The following is a 21026-nucleotide window of genomic DNA, read 5'->3' on the forward strand; positions in this document are numbered from 1 at the left end:
GATATGTTCGTTTAAAGGTAGTGCTGTATTTCTTACCAGTATAATCACAAAGATTAAAGCACGGAAATTATCATGCTAAGTGACACGTTCTTCTTGAACGTAACGACATTTGTTTAACAACATTAATTAGTTACAAAACAGGAAACATTTTTTCTGTTATATGTTTGTTGTTTTGATCTCTGTTTTTATTTCCGTTGCTCTGTTGTGTTTGTTGTTTTCATTACTGTTATTATTTCCGTTGCTCTGTTATGTAAACAATCCCAACATGTGGGACACAACTAAAAAGGTTGACTTAAGTGAATTTTCACCATTACGAGTGCAATGTGTCGATAACCCTTGATATGTGACTCACTCCCTTCTCGCCCGAAATTTCTACGTCGACCACAAATGTTAAGTGAAAATGCGTTTATCAAGCAGTTCTAGGAAAACAAAGAATGGCTTGGGCCGCGCTATCACCCATTTCGCGATTATATTTATAACCGTTCTATTGATCAACATCCTTGCCTTTGTGGAAGGAGGTAAGCTAATTCTGATATGTTTTTGTTTTTCTTATGGTATTTTTTCTCTTATAATATTTTGCTCACATTTGTGTTTAGTGAATACACTACAGCGAATGCGAGGATCGTAAGCTTTTATCTCGAATACAAATAAAACAGGAAATGGCACAAAGATAAAATGTCTTATTGACATCCTTACGAGGGTCGCCCTCTAATACATTAAATAAGTAAAATAACTATGCGCTATTAATTTTCGTCAAGTTGGTGTGTAAACCTGGATGTCATTTTAGGTGACTGCCTCTGAACTTAGACACAGGTGTTTTATAGCGTCCATTGCCTTGGAGATAAACTTAAAACATTTACACCAAATGCAGATAATAATCGCACTACGGATGAAAAAAAAAAAAAAAAAAAAAAAAAAAAAAAACTACTGAACTAAACACATCTGTAACACCTTGATACATGTAAAAACAAATACGATGCTTTTGACCAAAAAAAACTGCTAACTTAGTTTGTCTGCATTTAAAGCTATTTAAAGCAACATTCCACTTAATTTATCGGTTTTTCGTTTCGTATCATAAGAAACCGCCGTCGAGGAAATTTTTGGAGCATTATTTTACTAAAACCTTTATTTTCATAAATTATCGAAAACTTTCTTTGTCACGTTTCAGCTTGATAGGTGGGCAAACGTGTGCAACAATGCCGTGTTGCGCTATGTTGCGTTGAAATGTTGCGTGGGTTTGGCCAGCTCCTTCTAAGAATCTCACAACACGATCCAACCGTGCACTGTGTTCAACTTGGGTTGAAATGTTGCGTCCGTTTGGCCAGCTCCTTTACAACATCTCACGACATGACCCAACTATGTTGCGATATGTTGTGTTCAAAATTTTGCGTCCGTTTGGCCTAGGCTTTACACCTACACAGAAAAATAAGTCTCAAACAATATATTTTTTTAACAATTTATATGGGCTACAGTGCTCCCCCCATTAAAGAAGCAACGTCACGGACAACTAAACATGCAAAACTGGCAAGTTTTTTTCAAGTTGGTGGTTCGTATTCCTTATTAACTTTTCTCTATTGGAAAAAAAAAAAACTTGGTTATTTTCACGTTTTTATCACTCCTTTGCTGTTTTTCTATGTCAGAAAACTATTATTCCGAGGTTTCTTTCAATTTGAAAATAATCAGAAAAATGACTTAAAATATTGTGAAATTGGTTTTTAAGGACAAGGACAAAACAGGAAAAAACTGTCGAGAGAGTTTATTTTTTTTTTTGTTATAATTGTTTTTTGATACAAGCATTTTTTTGCAAATCCATTTCCATAGAAGACTTTTACGCACGTTTAAGATCCGTTTGGAGACGCCTATGAAATGGTCCTTGGTGTACGGGCTGTGCTGAAATTTTTAGGCAACACAACAACAAAACAAACACGTTAAGTATTTCGTGTTTTTTTTTTTCAGATGATTGTCGAATTATTCACTTCAGAGAGGAAAGGAAAAATACGATTCTTACCAATCACGCCATCAAAAGTGACCAAGTGACTAACCAGGAAATGTGCAAGATAAATTGCTACATGGAAACAAAATGTGTGTCGTACAACTACGGCCCGCTGGAGGATGGATCATTGTTGTGTGAAATAAATGACAAAAACCACTTACAGGTCCCTTCCAGTGAAATAATTGCAAGAAGCGGCTTCATATACAGCCCTGTATTTGTGAGTACATAGACAGTATGTAGACGTAGGTTAACAAATCCTACTTCAGATCGTGTTTTTGTAAAGATAACAGAGTTTATTCTGGAAAACCGTAAAGTTAAAAAGGAGAAACTTGTAATTCATTTGTTCGACTAAATATTCTACCTTTTATATGAAGGTGTAGATAAGATATAGATAAAACCGTGTTTTTCAGACATTGTCACATAGCCACCGCAATTATTTTCGTAACAAGAGCTAAAGTGTATTCATATTCTTGCAATGTGTTTATAAAAATGAAAATTGTTGACTGTATAACTCTATTAAAATAAGCGCTGTATTTGCCCTGTGGGTGTTCCCTTGTTTACAAATTTTAAGTGATCGGCTTCACAGTTCAGTAAAGTTCGTCGTGCCTCTTCTGGAGTTCGTCTATCGTTTTATGCGCCCCTTTTTTTGGTATCCACCTAGTTGCATCATACGCTCTGCGCGCACGTTATAAATATCGTTACTTTTATTAGCGGTCTTATCCAAACACCTACAAAGTGGTTTATTTCTACTTTATTGTTTCAGATAGGGGGATGTTTCGACCCTGGTTGATGCGCTGGATATTTTAAATCATCTGAATCCTAAATTTCTTCTTGGAGAATAGGGCCTGAGCATAATTTAACTGCAATTTATTTATTTCTATTATTATTATTATGTTTTATCTTAGCTCCTTTTTGTGCAGACTGGAATGTTTTAAGGTCCAATTTCTCTCAGAAGAGCTCGATTTCCCAAAGTCTGTCAACACTGCACGAGTTGCACGAGTTTAAGTGTCAGTCCGGCTTAAAGCGGTCCTCTTGACTTCGCGCCAAAAAAAGTTTCCTTTTATTTTTTGTCTGTGAAAAGGCTTTGGTCCATACAAACAAAAAGGCAATAAATTATTTTCTGGTACTTTATTTTCGCTTTGCTACAGGCCAAAATTGAATTTTGGCCGACATGGGGCCGCCAACGGTAGTCGAAGGGTTAAAATTCGACCATTTTGTGAAGCGCGCTATGTCCACAAAAATGCACTTGACGGAATATCCTTTGGCACAAACTCTAAGACACCTTTATTTAGTTTACTAACGAAACGAGGAAAATTTTTCGAAAATTCTAAGCATGCCAGAGCTTCTGAAAGACACCATACTATGAGGTCTGTATTCACAGGTTAAAATTTAGGTAAATACAAGAGAATAAAACTCAAAAGTTTCAACATAAATTGGAGAAAGAAAGCACATCGATGCAATCTTCTTACCTCAATAAACCGTTTTCTACTTTCAAACCGGTGGGTATCTCCTTGGATTGCACGCGAGAACAAATTAAAATCTGCCATAATCAGTGTGTTTACATAGTTGTCGATTGTGCCGAAGCTGATTTGCATAACCTTGCACTCGACGAGAAAACTCCCTCAACCGTCCAAACTCGATTAAATACCTTTAGAATATAAGGAAATTGCTTCTTTTGATATTCCTATACCATACAGACCCAGCGCTGAGAAATAAATTGTGTTGAAGATGACCAGAATACTCGCGGCGTGCGAGACTCCACAAAGTAAATATTGACGGGTACACTGGTCGCACTTGTCCCAATAATGTAAGTTCAATTCGCTCCCGTAGTATCTCTAGGGAAAGAAGAAGAGTCGAAATTCAGCCATTTAATAAATATAAAACGTGTTAAAACGACAAATTGAATTCTGACAACGGGAAATAACCAAATCGATCATGCAAAGACAACTTATAACTTTATGTCCAAAAACATCACTTACAGGTTGCTTACTGAGGAAGTGTAGTCGCCAGATACAATCAACAAGCTTCAATAAAACTGTTTTATGCGACAAAAAGGCACTAATTTCAATTCATACTTGATGTGTTTCATTCCACAAACGTTCATTTGGAGCCACAATGCAAGTAATGTGCTTCGAGATCCGTTAAACAGAAACTTTTGTAGTGCGGTTGCGTCACGGTAATTTGCTATGTCACGCAAATTTTAACGTATTCTTATTAGAGGGTCTCAATGGGGTGGTGGCTTTTACGGTTAACCGGTTAAAATTTTGGTTTTTTACGGCTAACGATTAATTTATTTCCATAACGGTTAACAGAAGTTAACAGTTAATTTTCATTGTTTTAAAAAGTTAAAAATTAATTTCCATTATTGAAAAACATATTTTAGGTCTTATAATTACTGACCGATTTTTTACGGTTAACATATTTTGCGGCTAACGGTTAAAATTTTCCAATTTTTACGCCTAACGGCTAAATTTTTGGCCGTTTTACGGCTAACGGTTAACCCCATTGAGACCCTCTTATTAGCTGTGTGATGTGAGGTGAGTTGTTTTTTGAGAAAAGAATAAAAGAACAGAGTAATTTACCTCTGTGGTCGGGCATTTGGGAGTAAATCGTTAAATGACAGAACAGAAAATAAAACAAATGAAAAGTGTTCCGAAGAAGAGACAGAGTGTGCTAAACTGTTTTTACTGTTGAAAGGAACTGAAAAATGCGACCCGAAGCTGCGTTTGTAAGTATTCAGTTTGATATCGTCACTTTATCTCATCTGTGAGAAAAATTGTATGACCTGCCAAATATTTTTTTCCAACAAGATAGGACTGAGGCAAATAAAATAAGGAACAGATTTATTTTTACGAGAAACACATAATGGTCGTTCGACTCTTTTGTACTTGGAGGTGGTTTTATTAGTAGCGCTTCAGAAGGGATCAGATAATGGAACCATGCCATCATTGTATTTTTTATAACTGTACTTATTTATTCTTCAGAAAATATGGGGAATTTCTACTACACGAGAAAAGGGCTGGGTAACCCCCCCCCCCCCCCCCGGAAAAAAAAATCTACCATCACTCTGTTTCTGAGCACCAGGACACACTTGCAAGGGATGAACTAGTTGATTTTTTGTCTTCATTTCTCGAGCAGGTATACATTAGTGGCCAAAAACATGATGTTTTAGTTTTGAAACGTGACGGGGAGTGGGACTCATCGTACTCCAAGCCAAGCACAATGACATTCCTTCCCCCCTCCGTGGTACTCAAGTTTCCTAAAATTTCTTTTATAGTGTCCGGTGTGTCTGTAATTACTTGTGACAATACATAACTAGGCAGTTCAGACGATCCTGCTTCATGGTGTTTTTTGGGGAAAATCGTTAGACGTCGGAAGGCATAAGAGACATAAGGTGCACGCTCTGAAGTCGTCGATGCCACAGGCTCTGTAAAATACAATTTTCGCAGATTGCGGGCCTCTTCTTGTAGTGCTTTCGGGAAAAGGAGTTTCGTTGAAAGTCATACACCGCCTAGCGTGATCGTGATAAAACGATTTGTACAAAGATCACGAGACTGAATACTGATCTATTTTATGCTGTGCTAGCGATACCTTCGGCGCTGAAATATGGGAAGGGGGGGGGGGGGGGTGGGGCTGAGCCTTCCAAGTTTTTGTTTGGGGGACTTCAGTCAGGCACCCTGCCTCCCTCCCTCCGCCGCCTATGTAAATAAAAAAGTAGACATTGTAACGGTATTCTTGTATTCCTGAATCCTTCTGACACGTTATCGAAATTCAATGTCGCAATGCTAAAGGCCACGTGCGTTCACTTTATACTTCCACACAAAAGGACTTGGTGCGGAAAGAGTGCAGCAGTTATAAGTTGCTGACGAAACTGCTGACAGCTGTTCGAGAGATGAAGATAAAAATCAACTAGTTCCCTTGCAAGTATGTCCTGGTGCTCAGAATATGTGCTCTAAAAATACAATGATACTGAAGCGATACAGATAACACCACTTCCAAGTAGAAACAGAGACTCAAAAGAGTTGAACAACCATTGTGGGTTTCTCGTAAAAATAAATCGGTTCCTTTTTCATTTGCCTTGGTCCTATCTTGTTGGAAAAAATATTTGGCAGGTCATACAATTTGTCTCACAGATGAGATAAAGTGACGATATCAAACTGAATACTTACAAACGCAGCTTCGGGTCGCATTTTTCAGTTCCTTTCAACAGTAAAAACATTTTAGCACGCTCTGTCTCTTTTTCGAAACACTTTTCATTTGTTTTATTCTCTGTTCTGTCATTTGCCGATTTACTCCCAAATGCCCGACCACAGAGGTAAATTACTCTGTTCTTTTATTCTTTTCTCAAAAAACAACTCACCTCACACAGCTAATAAGAATACGTTACAATTTGCGTGACATTGCAAATTACCGTGACGCAACCGCACTACAAAAGTTTCTGTTTAACGGATCTCGAAGCACATAACTTGCATTGTGGCTCCAAATGAACGTTTGTGGAATGAAACACATCAAGAATGAATTGAAATTAGTGCCTTTTTGTCACATAAAACAGTTCTATTGAAGCTTGTTGATTGTATCTGGCGACTACACTTCCTCAGTAAGCAACCTGTAAGTGATGTTTTTGGACATAAAGGATATTTACTTTGCAAAAATAAATGGTTTTATGTAGCTTGTTTCGTAAGTATTTACCAGCTTCCGGTGAAATTCCCTCCACTATCACTTCCGGTTACATTTTCGCGGGCTTTTAGGTCGTGAAGGCGCGGTTACATCGCCTTTACGCTTATGGCGTCGAGGAGTGAAGAAAAGTTTCTTGGTCGCTTGGTCGAGCAATCAACTCCCCGGTTAATCGTTTGTATTCTACAATCAGAGATCCAACCATTGCAGCCTGTCGAAGTAACGACTAACAAGGATGCTCAATTTACAAGTTAAGTATCTGATTTTTGGTTGGATTGGAAAATACTCGCGGCGTGCGAGACTCCACAAAGTAAATATTGACGGTTACACTGGTCGCACTTGTTGGATTGGATTGGATTGCTAGCAAGATGGCATATGATTTTACAGTTTCAGAGGCGACCGTCAGCTTTCATGCTTTACTTTCTACTAGTATTTTCTCGTGCGTTGAAAATCGTGGTACAATCATTAGCATTTTAGCGCTCAAAAGTAACGCAACATCCGAAAATTCTTCGTTTTTATAATTACGACAAAATTTCGGGATAAAAACAGTGCATTTATTTTTTCAATAAAGATAGTTGCGATATCGTATGCTGCAAGCAAGATGGATTACAAAGGTGTAAATTTAAAGTACACCACCAAAAGAATGCCGTTTGGCAGGCACACGTGTCCTAGCTAGGCGACAAAAACAACAAGCAATTCACTGTAGACGTGAAAGAGAGCTATTTCGCTTGTTCGCTATAAATTACTAGTAGTTGCGACTCCTTCACAATCACTGAATCCACGGCATCGTAGTCGTGGTTGCTATAGCTTCCATTTCGCGGGAAGAGATGGCCTGCTGCATCATCGTCCAAAAAACGCTGACAAGATCGTGAATTACTCGCGTTGCAAGTTGTGGGAACATCGCTACTCGGTCCCAGACCTCGTTTCTATTTCCCCCCCCCCCCCGGTTTTTACCGAACCACGTAAATAAAATGTCTCAATTTTTGCCCATTGTCTACATTTCTATAATTATAACTTTCATAATATTCCTACGGGGATTTATTTATCTACGGGGATTCGTTTATCTCTTCTTCGATGTTTAGTTGGGGATATTTGTGCCTCGTTGTATCATGCTGATACTCTGGGAGTTTATATGTTCCCCATTGTTTTTCCTTAATTACAATTTGGGAATGTCTTGTTTATACTTTACGTGTATCAAGTTGCGTGCCATTTTGCCTGGTTATTTTAATTCGTTTCTAGTATAATACTTGTGTTTGGGTGTTTTTCCGACTACTACTTTTATGCTACCGACATGGTGCTTACATATTGGAGTAGACAAAACCTTGATTTTACCATGTTTATGTGTCATAGTTGCATGTTATTATATAACAGCGACTACGATGCCGTGATTCAGTGATTGTGAAGGAGTCGCAATTAGGGTTATCAATAGCCCATTTTCTCATGCTTCTGTGTTTGGGCTATTTATGCCCAGCCAGCATGTTGTTTTTATATTTGAGGTTATTCATACCTCAGTTTATTTATTATCTATTTATCTATTTATTTATTATCTATTTATCTATTTATTAATAGCCCATTTTCTCATGCTTCTGTGTTTGGGCTATTTATGCCCAGCCAGCATGTTGTTTTTATATTTGAGGTTATTCATACCTCAGTTTGTCATGTTCCATGTTCGGTTATTTATACCGACATGTACTTATTTATTGGGGTGATTATTTATATCTCCCATTTTATCATGCTTTGTGTTTGGGCTATTTATGCCCTGCCAGCATGTTGTTTATAAATTGGAGTTATTTATACTCCATTTTTTTGTCAGGTTTTTCAAGTCTAGGTTAATTATACCCGGCTTGTGCCTGTTTATCTATTCACGGTGTGGCATGATCTTATCGGCCAGGCATTGTGTTTGCATTGTCATGTGCCATTCATGTGTTACGCACCGTTGTGTGAATAATTGTGATCACACACACTTATTATTATTATTGTTAGAATTATTATTATTAATATCATTATTATTATTACTGTGTGAATGATTGTGATCACACACACTTTATTATTATTATTATTATTATTATTATTATTATTATTATTATTAATATTATTCTTTATGGTCAGAGGCCTTGCTAGTCAGGGAGGGTATTGGAACAAATTCTTGATGCATTTGTCTTTTCAATAAATGGGGTTTTTGTTCCCAATTGGTGTCGTTAGGTTAATCTAAGTTTTTATGTATTACACAAGTTTCTTTTCATTACATTAACAAGGTTTTGAGAATACGGCTCTGTGCCCTCCATTTAGAGTTTATTAGAATCCCAATGTAAGAATTTCAATACACCTAACTTTATATTTCAATAATTGCAAAGGGAAATTCTTGCAATATCAACTTAATAGATACATCTACTAATAGCCTCGAAGGTTCATCAGCTTATTTGCTACATATTTAAGACATTGTATCTTCATCTGTTAATATTAGGCTATTCAAAAATGCAAAGCACGTCATTAGCATTTTCTTTCCCTGCTTGTTAGCTCATTAATTTGAAGACTTAGTCAACTACCTTAATAATTTCTGTAAGTGATGTACAACATGTATGTTGACCTTTCGGAAAGTGCAGGTACAATAATTTTTATACAATTATACAGTTCTCAATGTTGAGAATATCAGCATAAAAGGATGCTTAAATCTTGTCTTAAACATCATTTGAGCAGCATATCAGGCACAATCTGATGGATTTAGTTATATTAATTATACCTCAGCTTCTGTTTGTGGATACCCTGTCTTTAACTCCCCAAAGTTTTTTCCTTTCATTTGATATCTTTGTATGATAAATATGAGGGTAGGTTCTATATTGCCTTTTAAACCAATGTTATAAAGTCAAAAAACCATCTGTGCAGTTGGTTGGATATTTCTTGCCTTATAACACCAAAATATTGTACTTATTTTGGTTCATCCAAGGTGTCAAAATTAAATTACCATTATGTTAACTGGTAAACTTAATTCCTGAGATATATGTACTGTTAGGCTAAAAAAAAAAAAAAAAAAAAAAAAAGAAATGTTCTCATGGCGTACATATATACTGACATTTTAGGACCTTTGATGACATTTAATGGCCTCATTTGGTTGTTTCCCTTGTGATATTTAGCTATTATTTTAGGCCAACTACCCATTTTGGGGGTTTCTATTATAAGGTTTACAGTTTTCTTCAGCTCTGGTCAGTGTACCTCAAATTATTCATTTTCTAAATGGACAGTTCCTCCTGCTGAGCTGCATTTATTTGCCTTGCACCTGGGTTATATATACCCTCACCGCACGTACCTATTTATTGGAGTAATTATTTTTATACCCCATTTTTCCTCGTTTCGTCAGTGAACTAAATAAAGGTGTCTTAGAGTTTGTGCCAAAGGATATTCTGTCAAGTGCATTTTTGTGGACATTGCACGCTTCACAAAATGGTCGAATTTTAGCCCTTCGACTACCGTTGGCGGACCCATGTCGGCCAAAATTCAATTTTGGCCTGTAGCAAAGCGAAAATAAAGTACTAGAAAATAATTTATTGCCTTTTTGTATGTATGGACCAAAGCCTTTTCACAGGCAAAAAATAAAAGGAAACTTTTTTTGGCGCGAAGTCAAGAGGACCGCTTTAAGCCGGACTGACACTTAAAGCGTCTCGTATTTACCAAGACGCACTTAATTTTCGACGCATTGTCCCTCAAATTCATAGGTGAATACGATCAATGCGTTGCAAGTATACTGTCATTTCCCTAGACTAAGGAAAAAATGCACTCATTCTTTGTTTTTTGACGTGAAATTTAATTTATTTCAGACCTTTTGTCAGAGCAGCCCATGTGTTTCAAATGCCACATGTCAAGAAGGATTTGGTGACCAAGGATATCGATGCGTTTGTCCACAGGGATATTATGGAGATAAATGTCAACTGGGTAAGTCAGTGAATGGCTGGGATAAAGGGTGGTGGGGGATGGGGGTTGGTTGTACACTGCCAGAAACAAACAAACAAACAGAAAGGCAGTAATAAACACAGTGTGTGATTGTTTAATTCTGTCAAATCATCATTTCATGTAGATATTGACGAATGTATCCTTAATACACACGACTGTTCTTCTGACGCCGATTGCAGTAATGATGTGGGATCATTCCAGTGTACATGCTTTCCTGGATTTACTGGCGATGGTAAAACATGTCAAGGTTAGTTAGGTTCTCACTGATAGATGAGAGGCGCTCACTCAGAATGGTTGAAAATAAGTTTTAACTGTGCCACAAAGAAAGAAAGTAATTTGAACGGCATATGTTCAGCGATAAAATCGCAAGCTAGTGATGTGCTCACTGATACCATGATGGAAATGGTATTGAAAACGTGGCGATCGATTTTTCCCTTGCCGGTTGCAGCTAGCTTTAGTGTTCCAGCTCTATTGTTTCGAGGTTTTTTGTTGACTTGGTCGTTCTTTGTTTTACGTCATTTGTGATCCCCACGTGCGTTGATAATCGTGGTACAATCATTTGAATTTTAGCGCTAAAAAGTAACGCAACATCCGAAAATTCTGCGATTTTATAATTACGACAAAATTTCGGGATAAAAACAGTGCATTTATTTTTTCAATAAAGATAGTTGCGACTCCTTCACAATCACTGAATCCACGGCATCGTAGTCGTGGTTGCTATAGCTTCCATTTCGCGGGATAAGATGGCCTGCTGAATCATCGTCCATAGACCGCTGACTCGTGAATTGATGGCGTTGCAAGTTGTGAGAACATCGCTACCGGTCCCAGACCTCGTTTTTCTATTTTTTCCCCCCGTGTTTTTCACCGAACAACGTAATAAAATATCTTAATTCGGTGAGCGGTTTCACCATGGAAAAAGTTGATTTGAGTTGCACTGTGTACAAGACACACCTATTACCTTTGTACTAACGCTGATGGCTCATCCCACTGCATTTGACACATTGTGAAACCTTAAGTACATTATCAACTACTATACGACTTTGCTTGTTGTGCGCAGATATAAATGAGTGTTCTAGTGCTGCGACAAACAACTGTGACCAGGCAGCAGACTGCACTAACACTGAAGGCTCATTCCAATGCACTTGTCGCGACGGTTACAGCGGAGATGGCACTGCCTGCCAAGGTTAGATAATTCACTGCTAAAACATTATGTATTTTTAGTTTGGTCCCTTCTATTAGTTTAAAGCAGACTTTCATATTAAAACGTTTGATCTTATGTAATTAATTCTGTCCTAAGATTACATATGTCACGAGTTATATGCGTTCAAAAAATCCCCGACAACTTTCAATTGCAGGTTAAACTGCAATCGGCCTCCATCAAAAATGATCAGCTCTGTAGGATGTTAATTAACATCGAATATTTAAGACATTGTTTCGTCACATTTTAAAGATCTCCGCTGCTTTTCGTTTTTCTTTTTAATTCTCTCAGAGTCTCTTTCATGTTTGGAAATATGTTGAGACACTGTCTCTCGTTATTGCTTATAACGCCTTTTATTAATTATAATACCTTCAAAGGCGACGCTTTTAAAATATCCAGTTTGTTTTCTTTTTTGCACTGTTGTGTTCCCCTTGATAAGTCATATTACCGTAAAAAACTACCAAAGCTGAAAAAAAAAACAATGCAAAACAAAGCAAAAAAGAAAGAAAATTGATCGAAATGACAAATCAATCTAGGACTATACAGTATCAGAACCCACCAGCCACGCAACAGACAGAAAGGCAGTTATAAACACAGTGTGTAATTGTTTAATTCTGTCAAATCATTATTACATTTAGATATTGACGAGTGTACCCTGAATACACACGACTGTTCTCCTGACGCCGATTGCAGTAATGATGTGGGATCATTCAAATGCACATGCAAATCTGAGTTTACTGGTGATGGTCAAAGGTGTGAAGGTAAATAGATACACGAAGGAGCGCTTATTGACAATAATAACTGAAAATAATTTGTGAAATGAGAAGTACAATTTTAGTGGAGGTTATCTGTTTCACTCAGCGGGTTAATTCATTATCAACTAGAAGCTGATGAAGGTAAATTAACCGTCGTATCGAATTTCGTAACAGTAACCACATTAATAATAATTGTTTAATTCTGTCAAATCATCATTACATTTAGATATTGATGAATGTATCCTGAATACACACGACTGTTCTTCTGACGCCGCTTGCAGTAATGATGTGGGATCATTCCAGTGTACATGCAATCCTGGATTTACTGGCGATGGTAAAACATGTGAAGGTAAGTTAGGTTCTCATTGATAGATGAGAGGCGCTCACTCAGAATGGTTAAAAATAATTGTTTTAACTGTGTCGCATAGAAAGAAAGTAATTTGAATGACATATGTTCAGCGATAAAGTCGTAGGCTCTAGTGGTGTGCTCACTGATACCGTGGTGGAAATGGTAATGAAAACGTGGCGATCGATTTTTACCGTGCCTGTTGCAGCTTGCTATATAGTGTTCCAGCTCTATTGTTTCGAGGTTTTTTGTTGACTTGGTCGTTCTTTGTTTTACGTCATTTGTGATCCCCACGTGCGTTGAAAATCGTGGTACAAACATTTGCATTTAAGCGCTAAAAAGTAACGGAACATAGGAAAATTCTGCGTTTTTATAATTACGACAAAATTTCGGGATAAAAAGTGTGAATTTATTTTTTCAATAACGATAGTTGCGACTCCTTCACAATCACTGAATCCACGGCATCGTAGTCGTGGTTGCTATAGCTTCCATTTCGCGGGATAAGATAGCCTGCTGAATCATCGTCCAAAAACCGCTGACTAGATCGTGAACTGATCGCGTTGCAAGTTTTGAGAACATCGCTTCTCGGTCCCAGACCTCGTTACTATCTCCCCTGCCTGGTTTTCACCGTACCACGTAATAAAATGTCTTAATTCGGTGAGCGCTTTCATCATGAAAAAGGTTGATATAAGTTGCACTGTGTGCAAGACACAGCGAATAGCTTTGTACTAACGATGATGGCTTATCGCACTGCATTTGTCCCATTGTGAAGCCTTTGGTTCATTAACTATCAACTACTATAATTTATACTACTTGTTATGCGCAGATATAAATGAGTGTTCCAGTACTGCGACGAACAACTGTGACCAGGCAGCAAGTTGTACTAACACTGATGGTTCATTTCAATGCACTTGTCGCGACGGTTACAGCGGGGATGGCACTGCCTGCCAAGGTTAGATAATTCACTACCAAAACATTAGATTTTTTAGTTAGTTCCCTCTTATTAGTTTAAAGGAGACTCTCATATTAAAACGTCTTATGTAATTAATTATATCCAAGAATTACATATGTCACGAGTGATATGCGTTCAAAAAGAAAAACGGCAACTTTCAATTGCAGGTTCCATCAAAAATGATTAGCTCTGTAGGATGTTAATTAACATCAAACATTTTAGACATTGTTTCGTCACATTTTAAACATCTCCGCTGCTTTTCGTATTTTTAATTCTCTCAGAGTCTCTTCCATGTTTGGAAATATGTTGAGACACTGTCTCTCATTATTACTTCTAACCCCTTTTATTATTTTATTATTCAAAGGCGACGCTAGTAAAAAATTCAGTTTGTTTTCTTTTTTGCACTGTTGTGTTTCCTTTGATACGTCCTATTACCGTAAAAAAAAAAAACTACCAAAGCTGAAAAAAAAAACAATGCAAAACAAAACAAAAAAAGAAAGAAAATCGATCGAAATGACAAATCAAGCTAGGACTATACAGTACCAGAACCCACCAGCCACGCAACAGACAGAAAGGCAGTAATAAACACAGTGCGTAATTGTTTAATTCTGTAAAATCATCATTACATATAGATGTTAATGAGTGTACCCTGAATACACACGACTGTTCTCCTGACGCCGATTGCAGTAATGATGTTGGATCTTTCCACTGTACATGCAAATCTGGGTTTACTGGTGATGGTCAAAGGTGTGAAGGTAAATAAATAGACGAAGGAGCGCTTACTGCCAATAATAACTGAAAATAATTTGTGAAATGAGAAATAAACTTTTACGAAATTCGTGTCGAATTTCGTAAAAGTAACCACAGTAATAATAATAATAATAATTATAAAAACAATATATAATTATAATAAAAACCTTCCCAAAATCCTTTGCAACTGAAAAATCGTCAATGCCAAATAACTTGGTCAGTTTGAAGTCAGCAGGAGTAGTACGTCGTATAGAAATAACTCTTACCATAAACTACTTCTTGTATAAGTCGTAGATTGATGACGTCATTAGTCACGTGACTTTGCTCAGAAGTTCGTTTTTTCTCACTGCGACGAAAATAGTTTATTACTAAAAAAGCAGTCATTGCAGTTTGAAGCACATTGGTGTGAGGCATTTCGGACTGCCCAGGTAGCGAACAAAATATCAAAATTAAGGGAGCTATGCACAATTTTCAAAAAATTGGAGTCTGGGTACAAGTGCGTATCTGGCGTTGCATTAAATGCAAGGTAACAAGAAATTACATGTTGGTAGATACTTATATGTGAAGTAGTTTTTAATTAATCCCATTGTTATGACGTCATCGGTCATGTGACCAGAACGGATCACATTTTTAAATTCGCTTGAAAACTTTACTAGAACCTCTCTCTTAGGATCTTTTTGAGCAAAGTTGTAGTTTTTTAAATAGTATTTTCAAAAATGGCCATTTTTACTTTTTCGTGAAAAAGTACGGCAGTAAAAAATACAATTGAAAAGTTTGTTGGCTTCCTACTCAACGACCATTTGCATTTGAAATAAAAGAAAATTTTGCCAAAGGCTTGAGTGTATGCTCTTTATGATAGCGTTGTCAGTTTCTTTTCATTTTAATTGCTTTGGGCGAGGTTGGATGTAATTTCTTTCAGACAAAGGAGTGGCGCTTGGGGAGAGTTTAAGCTGTGCCCCCCCCCCCCCCCCCTGCTTGCGGATTCCCCGTTGTCCGTATTGCGGGCGCATTTTCAAAATGGCGTCGATCGATCTAGTGGAGTGATTTTGCAATTTCGAGTTCTATAGGATAGTTTTGTCAATGTTCTTTCTTCTTGACGCGATCACGAGTCCCGAAACAAAGGGTATTCGATATCCTTTATTTGTATTCCCGATACTGGAGAAGAATATGGAATGAGGAGAAACGGTGGAAGCTTTTCGCAAACATTTCTAACAGAAACTTACAGTGACCTGAGGTCACTTGAGGTAAGCGTTTCTCATTGTACTATAATTTCATTTTGAAGACTAGCTTAAGCTTATGTCTTCGGCGTTTATGTGAAGATTTATAAAAGTGCTAAAGATAGAATCGTACTAAAACTTAGCTCACTGGAATTAAAGCCGAGTTCGGCGATAAAAAAAATAGATCTTGTAGATTTTGAGGCGATAGTGTCATAGTAATGTCACTCAGTTCGTCGAGGCATGTAATTGTTATTTATATTTGTCATCTGAATGTTAAGCTACTTCAATTTAATAAGAATCGCATCCTTTCATTATTTATACGTGAGGAAATGTTTGTCAAAATATTGACCATGTGGTCATTTCCGGCCGCAAAGAAATAAATGAGACCATTTCTGAAGTTTAAATTTCTATCTTTCCATGATGTGTATTGTATTGCCAGACATAGATTCACGTTTCTTTTGCATTTTGTTGTATACAGGTAATTTGTGGGATTAATAGAATGTCTAATTTTTAAACAGGATTTACAGAACTCAGACCTGAGGACTTTCTGAATTACTGGTGAGTTAAACTATGGATTATAACAAGTTCAGGTAGTTATTGATCTCTTCAGCCAATCTCAGACATTTGCCTACTTTATAAAAAAAGCTGTTTGACATTTTTTCAAGGCATGTATTTTCAGTTGTTGGATGGCCTTCAGTAGCATTTTAAACTACAGCTAGCAATGTAAAAAATTCAAATGAAGACTGACATTTTTTTCTGCAAAATTATGATTAATGAAAGGAAGGGTGCAAAGAAAATTGATTTCTTCCTGGCCTGACTCAGGTAGACTGTGCAAGGTGAAACCATTATATGCTTACCCAAAGTCCCATGTTTCTCTGGAAAGATCAACAACAAAAAATAAAAATCCATAAATGTCATTTGGCTATCTAGCAAGTGGAAAAAATTATTGAATCCACTAGCCCAACATGAAAGCAGTCAGTTTTTTTTCACACACTGAAAAAGGCAATTTAATGTACAGTCTGCATGCTGGAAAAATAGCAATTTCATCAAAATAAACAGTTTTTGTTTGTTTTGTTTCTATTTACAGGTGACTTGAAGAGTGCAATGAGATTCCTCTTAGTCAAAATGAACTCAAAAATACACATTGTGTTAATGTAATAAAATTGTCACATGATTGATTCCCACATGTTGTCAGTTTAAACCTGAATATACTTTAGTGACATTTATAGCTTTTTATGTAATATGAACATCCCAGAACCCAATAAGGCTACATGTGAATACTGACACTTTATTACATGTAAGTTTTGAAACCATTCTGGGTTCATGACAAAACTATTTTGTTTTGGCATGATTGTAGAATACCCCGGCACTTTTTTTTCATAACTGAAATGACTGCCACCGCAGTCCGCAGTCACCATACAAATATCAAAATTTCATGCTGAACTGATTTTAACGTCACCGCAGTCCACGGTCCACGGTCCGACACAAAAAGTTTGGTGTTTAGATTGCCTGCCACCGCTGTCCGTAGTCACGCATTTCTTGTCTGCCACCGTGGTCCGCAGTCCCATAGTGAACACATGGGACAGAATGTTTTGTGTTTAGAGAGGCCTACTTATTCATTTCGGTTAGCCTAATATGCACTTTGGTTAGCCTGTTCACGTTTAGCTATCTATATTTGTAAGGGCAACACTATATATTGTTAACATGTAGAATTCTGGGTACACTACGGACTGCGATTAGGTTGCTTGCGGTTAGCCTTTATATTGTGTTCAGGATATCTACTGTTCTTAAATCCACTACGGGACTGCGGACCGCGGTGGCAGGCGATTATAACATTTACTAGCATTTCTTAGAATCGACTACGGGACTACGGGCCCCGGTGGCAGGCGATTAGCAGACTTTGTATTATTTTCAAATAAAACACTACGGGACTGTGGACCGCGGTGGCAGGCGATTATAACAATTAAATCCAATTTTGATCAATGGACTGCATGACTGCGTTATGAGTGAAATATAACTTAACAACAAAATTTCACTGCGGACTGTGGACCACGGGAGCAGACGAATAATGGCGGGGTATTCTACAATTGCTCCTTTGTTTCAATAAAAATAATGAAATTACAGAGAATTTACGAAATTATTATCGCAGACCATAAATTTACTCTAGCACAGGCTAAAGTGTCTTCAATAGTGTAAAGGTCGGGACAAACTATGCGACAAGTCGCAGTGACAGGTCGCGGCGACAAGTCGCTCCGTGTGTACTGCTTACAACTTAGTCGCTGCAACAAGGTTTTTGTTTGGTGCACAAACAGCGAATTTGGAAGAGAGGGAATGCAAACTAGTTTTCCATATTCAATATGGCGAAAATACATGACACGCTCTCATTGGTTAATTCATATTTTGTCGCAGCGACTTGTCGCAGCGATTTGTCGCAGACGTGTACACACACTGCATTGAACAACGCTGCTATCGCTCATTTTGTCGCTGCGACGTGTCGCACAAATTCAAACCAGTTTGAGTTCGTGCGACACATCGCAGCGACAAAATTCTGTTGCAGCGACATAGTTTGTCGCATGTCACACGAGGCGCCGGCGCCGCGACGTGTTGCAGCGACGTGTCGCTTAGTGTGTCCCGACCTTAATGGCAGTTTAATTATAATGTGTGGTTCCAAACATATCAATACCTACCCCAAGGATGGACCCTTCCGACACCCTGGAACTTTCAGTTTAGCTTCATATTTTCTTTTCAAAATTTGGGCTATTGCGCCCTCCCTCCCCTTCGGAATTTTCATTGACCATCCTTGGGGTGAGTATGGAATTTTCTGGAACCGCACAATTTAGGCATTTACTTATAAAAGTAAGCTGCAGATTGATACACACTAATCTATTTTTTTAACCTTTTCACATTTTCCTGTTTTCTATGGAATATATAATTATATATTGTTTTTACCGGTTTCACTTGTAATAATAATAATAATAATAATAATAATAATAATAATAATAATAATAATAATAATAATAATTCATCATTACATTTAGATATTGACGAGTGTGCCCTGAATACAGACGACTGTTCTTCTGACGCTGATTGCAGTAATGATGTGGGATCATTCCAGTGTACATGCAATCCTGGATTTACTGGTGATGGTAAAACATGTGAAGGTAAGTTAGGTTCTCACTTACAGGAGAGAGGCGCTTACTGAGAATGGTTGAAAATAAGCTTTTAAACTGTGTCACGTAGAAAGAAAGTAATTAAAATAGCATATGTTCTCATGTTCAGTCGCAGGCTCCAGTGGTGTGTAAACTGATGCCAACGTGTTAACTCATTCCCGGGCTAATTAGATGTCCATCTTTTAAGTTACAGTTGGTCGTATACCGTAAAATTCCGGTTATAAGCCCCCCCCGCTTATAAGCCCCCCCGGTTATAGGCCCATCAACCTGGAAACAAAATTAAAAAATACATCCGATTATAAGCCCCTCCGGATAACAATGCTGAACAAGGCTAAATGTTGCGTTATTATGTGTTTTTAACTTAAAAACGTTTTTGATCAACACTCCCGTAGATCGTTTCGAGACGTTTTTTTTATTCCGCTTATAAGCCCTCCCGGATATAAGCCCCTCCGCTTATAAGCCCACCCAAAACCCCTTACGAAGTTGTATAAGCCCAGGGCTTATAACCGGAATTCTACGGTATGCGTTTGACAGGGTGAAAGATGATTATTGAATAAAGTTATTTTTCTTTTCGTAGAAGAGTGCAAATCACCGTGGACCGCCTTTCAAGGTTCGTGCTATGCCCTGTTCACACCAGGAAAGACATGGTACAACGCGCAAGCATCTTGCAAAACTGAGAGTGCCGAGTTAGTAAAGATTGAATCCTCAGCAGAAAACGATTTTATTAACAGCACTTATATGGCAGATGGTCTGGATTTTTGGATTGGACTAACGGACGAACAATCCGAAGGTGCCTGGAAGTGGTCTGATGGAAGTGATGTGTCACCAGGGTACGAAAACTGGGCAAATGGGCAACCATCATCTGGAACTAGTCAGAACTGTGGCGGGATAAGAACGCGCCTGAATGATGGTGAAGACGCACAATGGCATGACAAAGAATGTTGGAAGACCAAAGAATATATTTGCAAGAAGTAGTTAGTTTTGTTGGCACGGACTTGTAATCGATACTAGACATCCCATCCCATTTTTTTTTTTTTTTTTTACTTTCATAAACGTTTACTTTTTGCTGAAGACTTTGATTTAACTTTGACTTGTTAATTGTACCGCGACTAACAAGACCGTACGAAAACAGTCCTACATTGCATGTTTTATATCTTATTTACATTTTTTAAGACGTAGGCAGAATCAACAGTTTCGATACTAGTTCCAGTTAACTCCCGCCTTGCGGACACCTCGATATTACGGACAGCCGGTTATTACGGACAGGGGTTGAGGTCCCGGCGAATCAGAATTACTGAAAAGAACTCCCGCTACTACGGACTTTCTCTATTGCGGACACCTAATTGTGGTCCCGAAGGTGTCCGTTTTAGAGGGAGTTTACTGCAGTTTGCCAGAATAAGTAGCTCGGAACTTCTACAACATTTAAATAGTGTAGGCTGCTGACTTCAGTTCCAGTCATCTAAATGTCTCTTAGTTGTAGTCGACATTATCAGTTATCGGAGAAGGGTGGGGTTGGGTTCGCTCTGCCTTGTAAAGGGGAAAGTGACAAGAAGACAAATCGGGTCGCAAAAGCGCTTGAGTGTGTCTTCATTTTCTTAGTGCTTTATAACAGAACAAAGCAGAGTCAAAATTTGTTTATTTATTCAAAAAGATGTCAACATCTTTAATATTCTCGAAAGGCCCGCTTTTGTTTCGCGACAATTCCAAACTTTTTTGAAAGGGCGTGTATGATGACGTCATTCCATTGCTCTGTACCGCCGCCTGGTTAGCTCTGTTGGTAGAGCGCCGGACTGCTATGCGGGAGGTCGTGGGTTCGAACCCCAGACCGGACCTGAGGAGAATGTGCTTCCTTTGTAATTACATCTACAAATGGTAAGACATTCTAGTCTTCTCGAAAAAGGACGATAAACCGTTGGTTATGTCTTACAACAGGGGACGTTAAAGAACCTACACACTATTCGCAAAGAGTAGGCACGAAGTTTCCGGTGTAGTAAATTACAGTATGCGTACAACGCATTTGAACATA

The 21026-nt window shown here is 37.9% G+C and overlaps 1 protein-coding gene across 1 annotated transcript; it reads left to right on the forward strand.

The window, feature by feature from the left end:
* Positions 1-400: 400 nt before the first annotated feature.
* LOC144656412 (uncharacterized) lies at positions 401-19132 on the forward strand. The gene is made up of 10 exons (XM_078516633.1): positions 401-518; positions 1957-2210; positions 10480-10594; positions 10737-10859; positions 12449-12571; positions 12792-12914; positions 13738-13863; positions 14496-14618; positions 18869-18991; positions 19110-19132. The coding sequence occupies exons 1-10, from the start codon at positions 401-403 to the stop codon at positions 19130-19132; spliced, it is 1251 nt and encodes a 416-aa protein (XP_078372759.1).
* Positions 19133-21026: the final 1894 nt, after the last annotated feature.

Source organism: Oculina patagonica, chromosome 6 (genome assembly GCF_052425735.1).
Source record: "Oculina patagonica isolate OP01 chromosome 6, crgOcupat, whole genome shotgun sequence".
Lineage (NCBI taxonomy): Eukaryota > Metazoa > Cnidaria > Anthozoa > Scleractinia > Oculinidae > Oculina > Oculina patagonica.

What these genes read in the sequence shown, in the direction of transcription:
- LOC144656412 (XM_078516633.1), top strand. Translation starts at nt 401, where the DNA reads ATGCGTTTATCAAGCAGTTCTAGGAAAACAAAGAATGGCTTGGGCCGC. An exon ending in TCATATACAGCCCTGTATTT is followed by an intron (nt 2,211 to 10,479) that starts GTGAGTACATAG and finishes AATTTATTTCAG; the next exon opens with ACCTTTTGTCAGAGCAGCCC. An exon ending in TGGAGATAAATGTCAACTGG is followed by an intron (nt 10,595 to 10,736) that starts GTAAGTCAGTGA and finishes CATTTCATGTAG; the next exon opens with ATATTGACGAATGTATCCTT.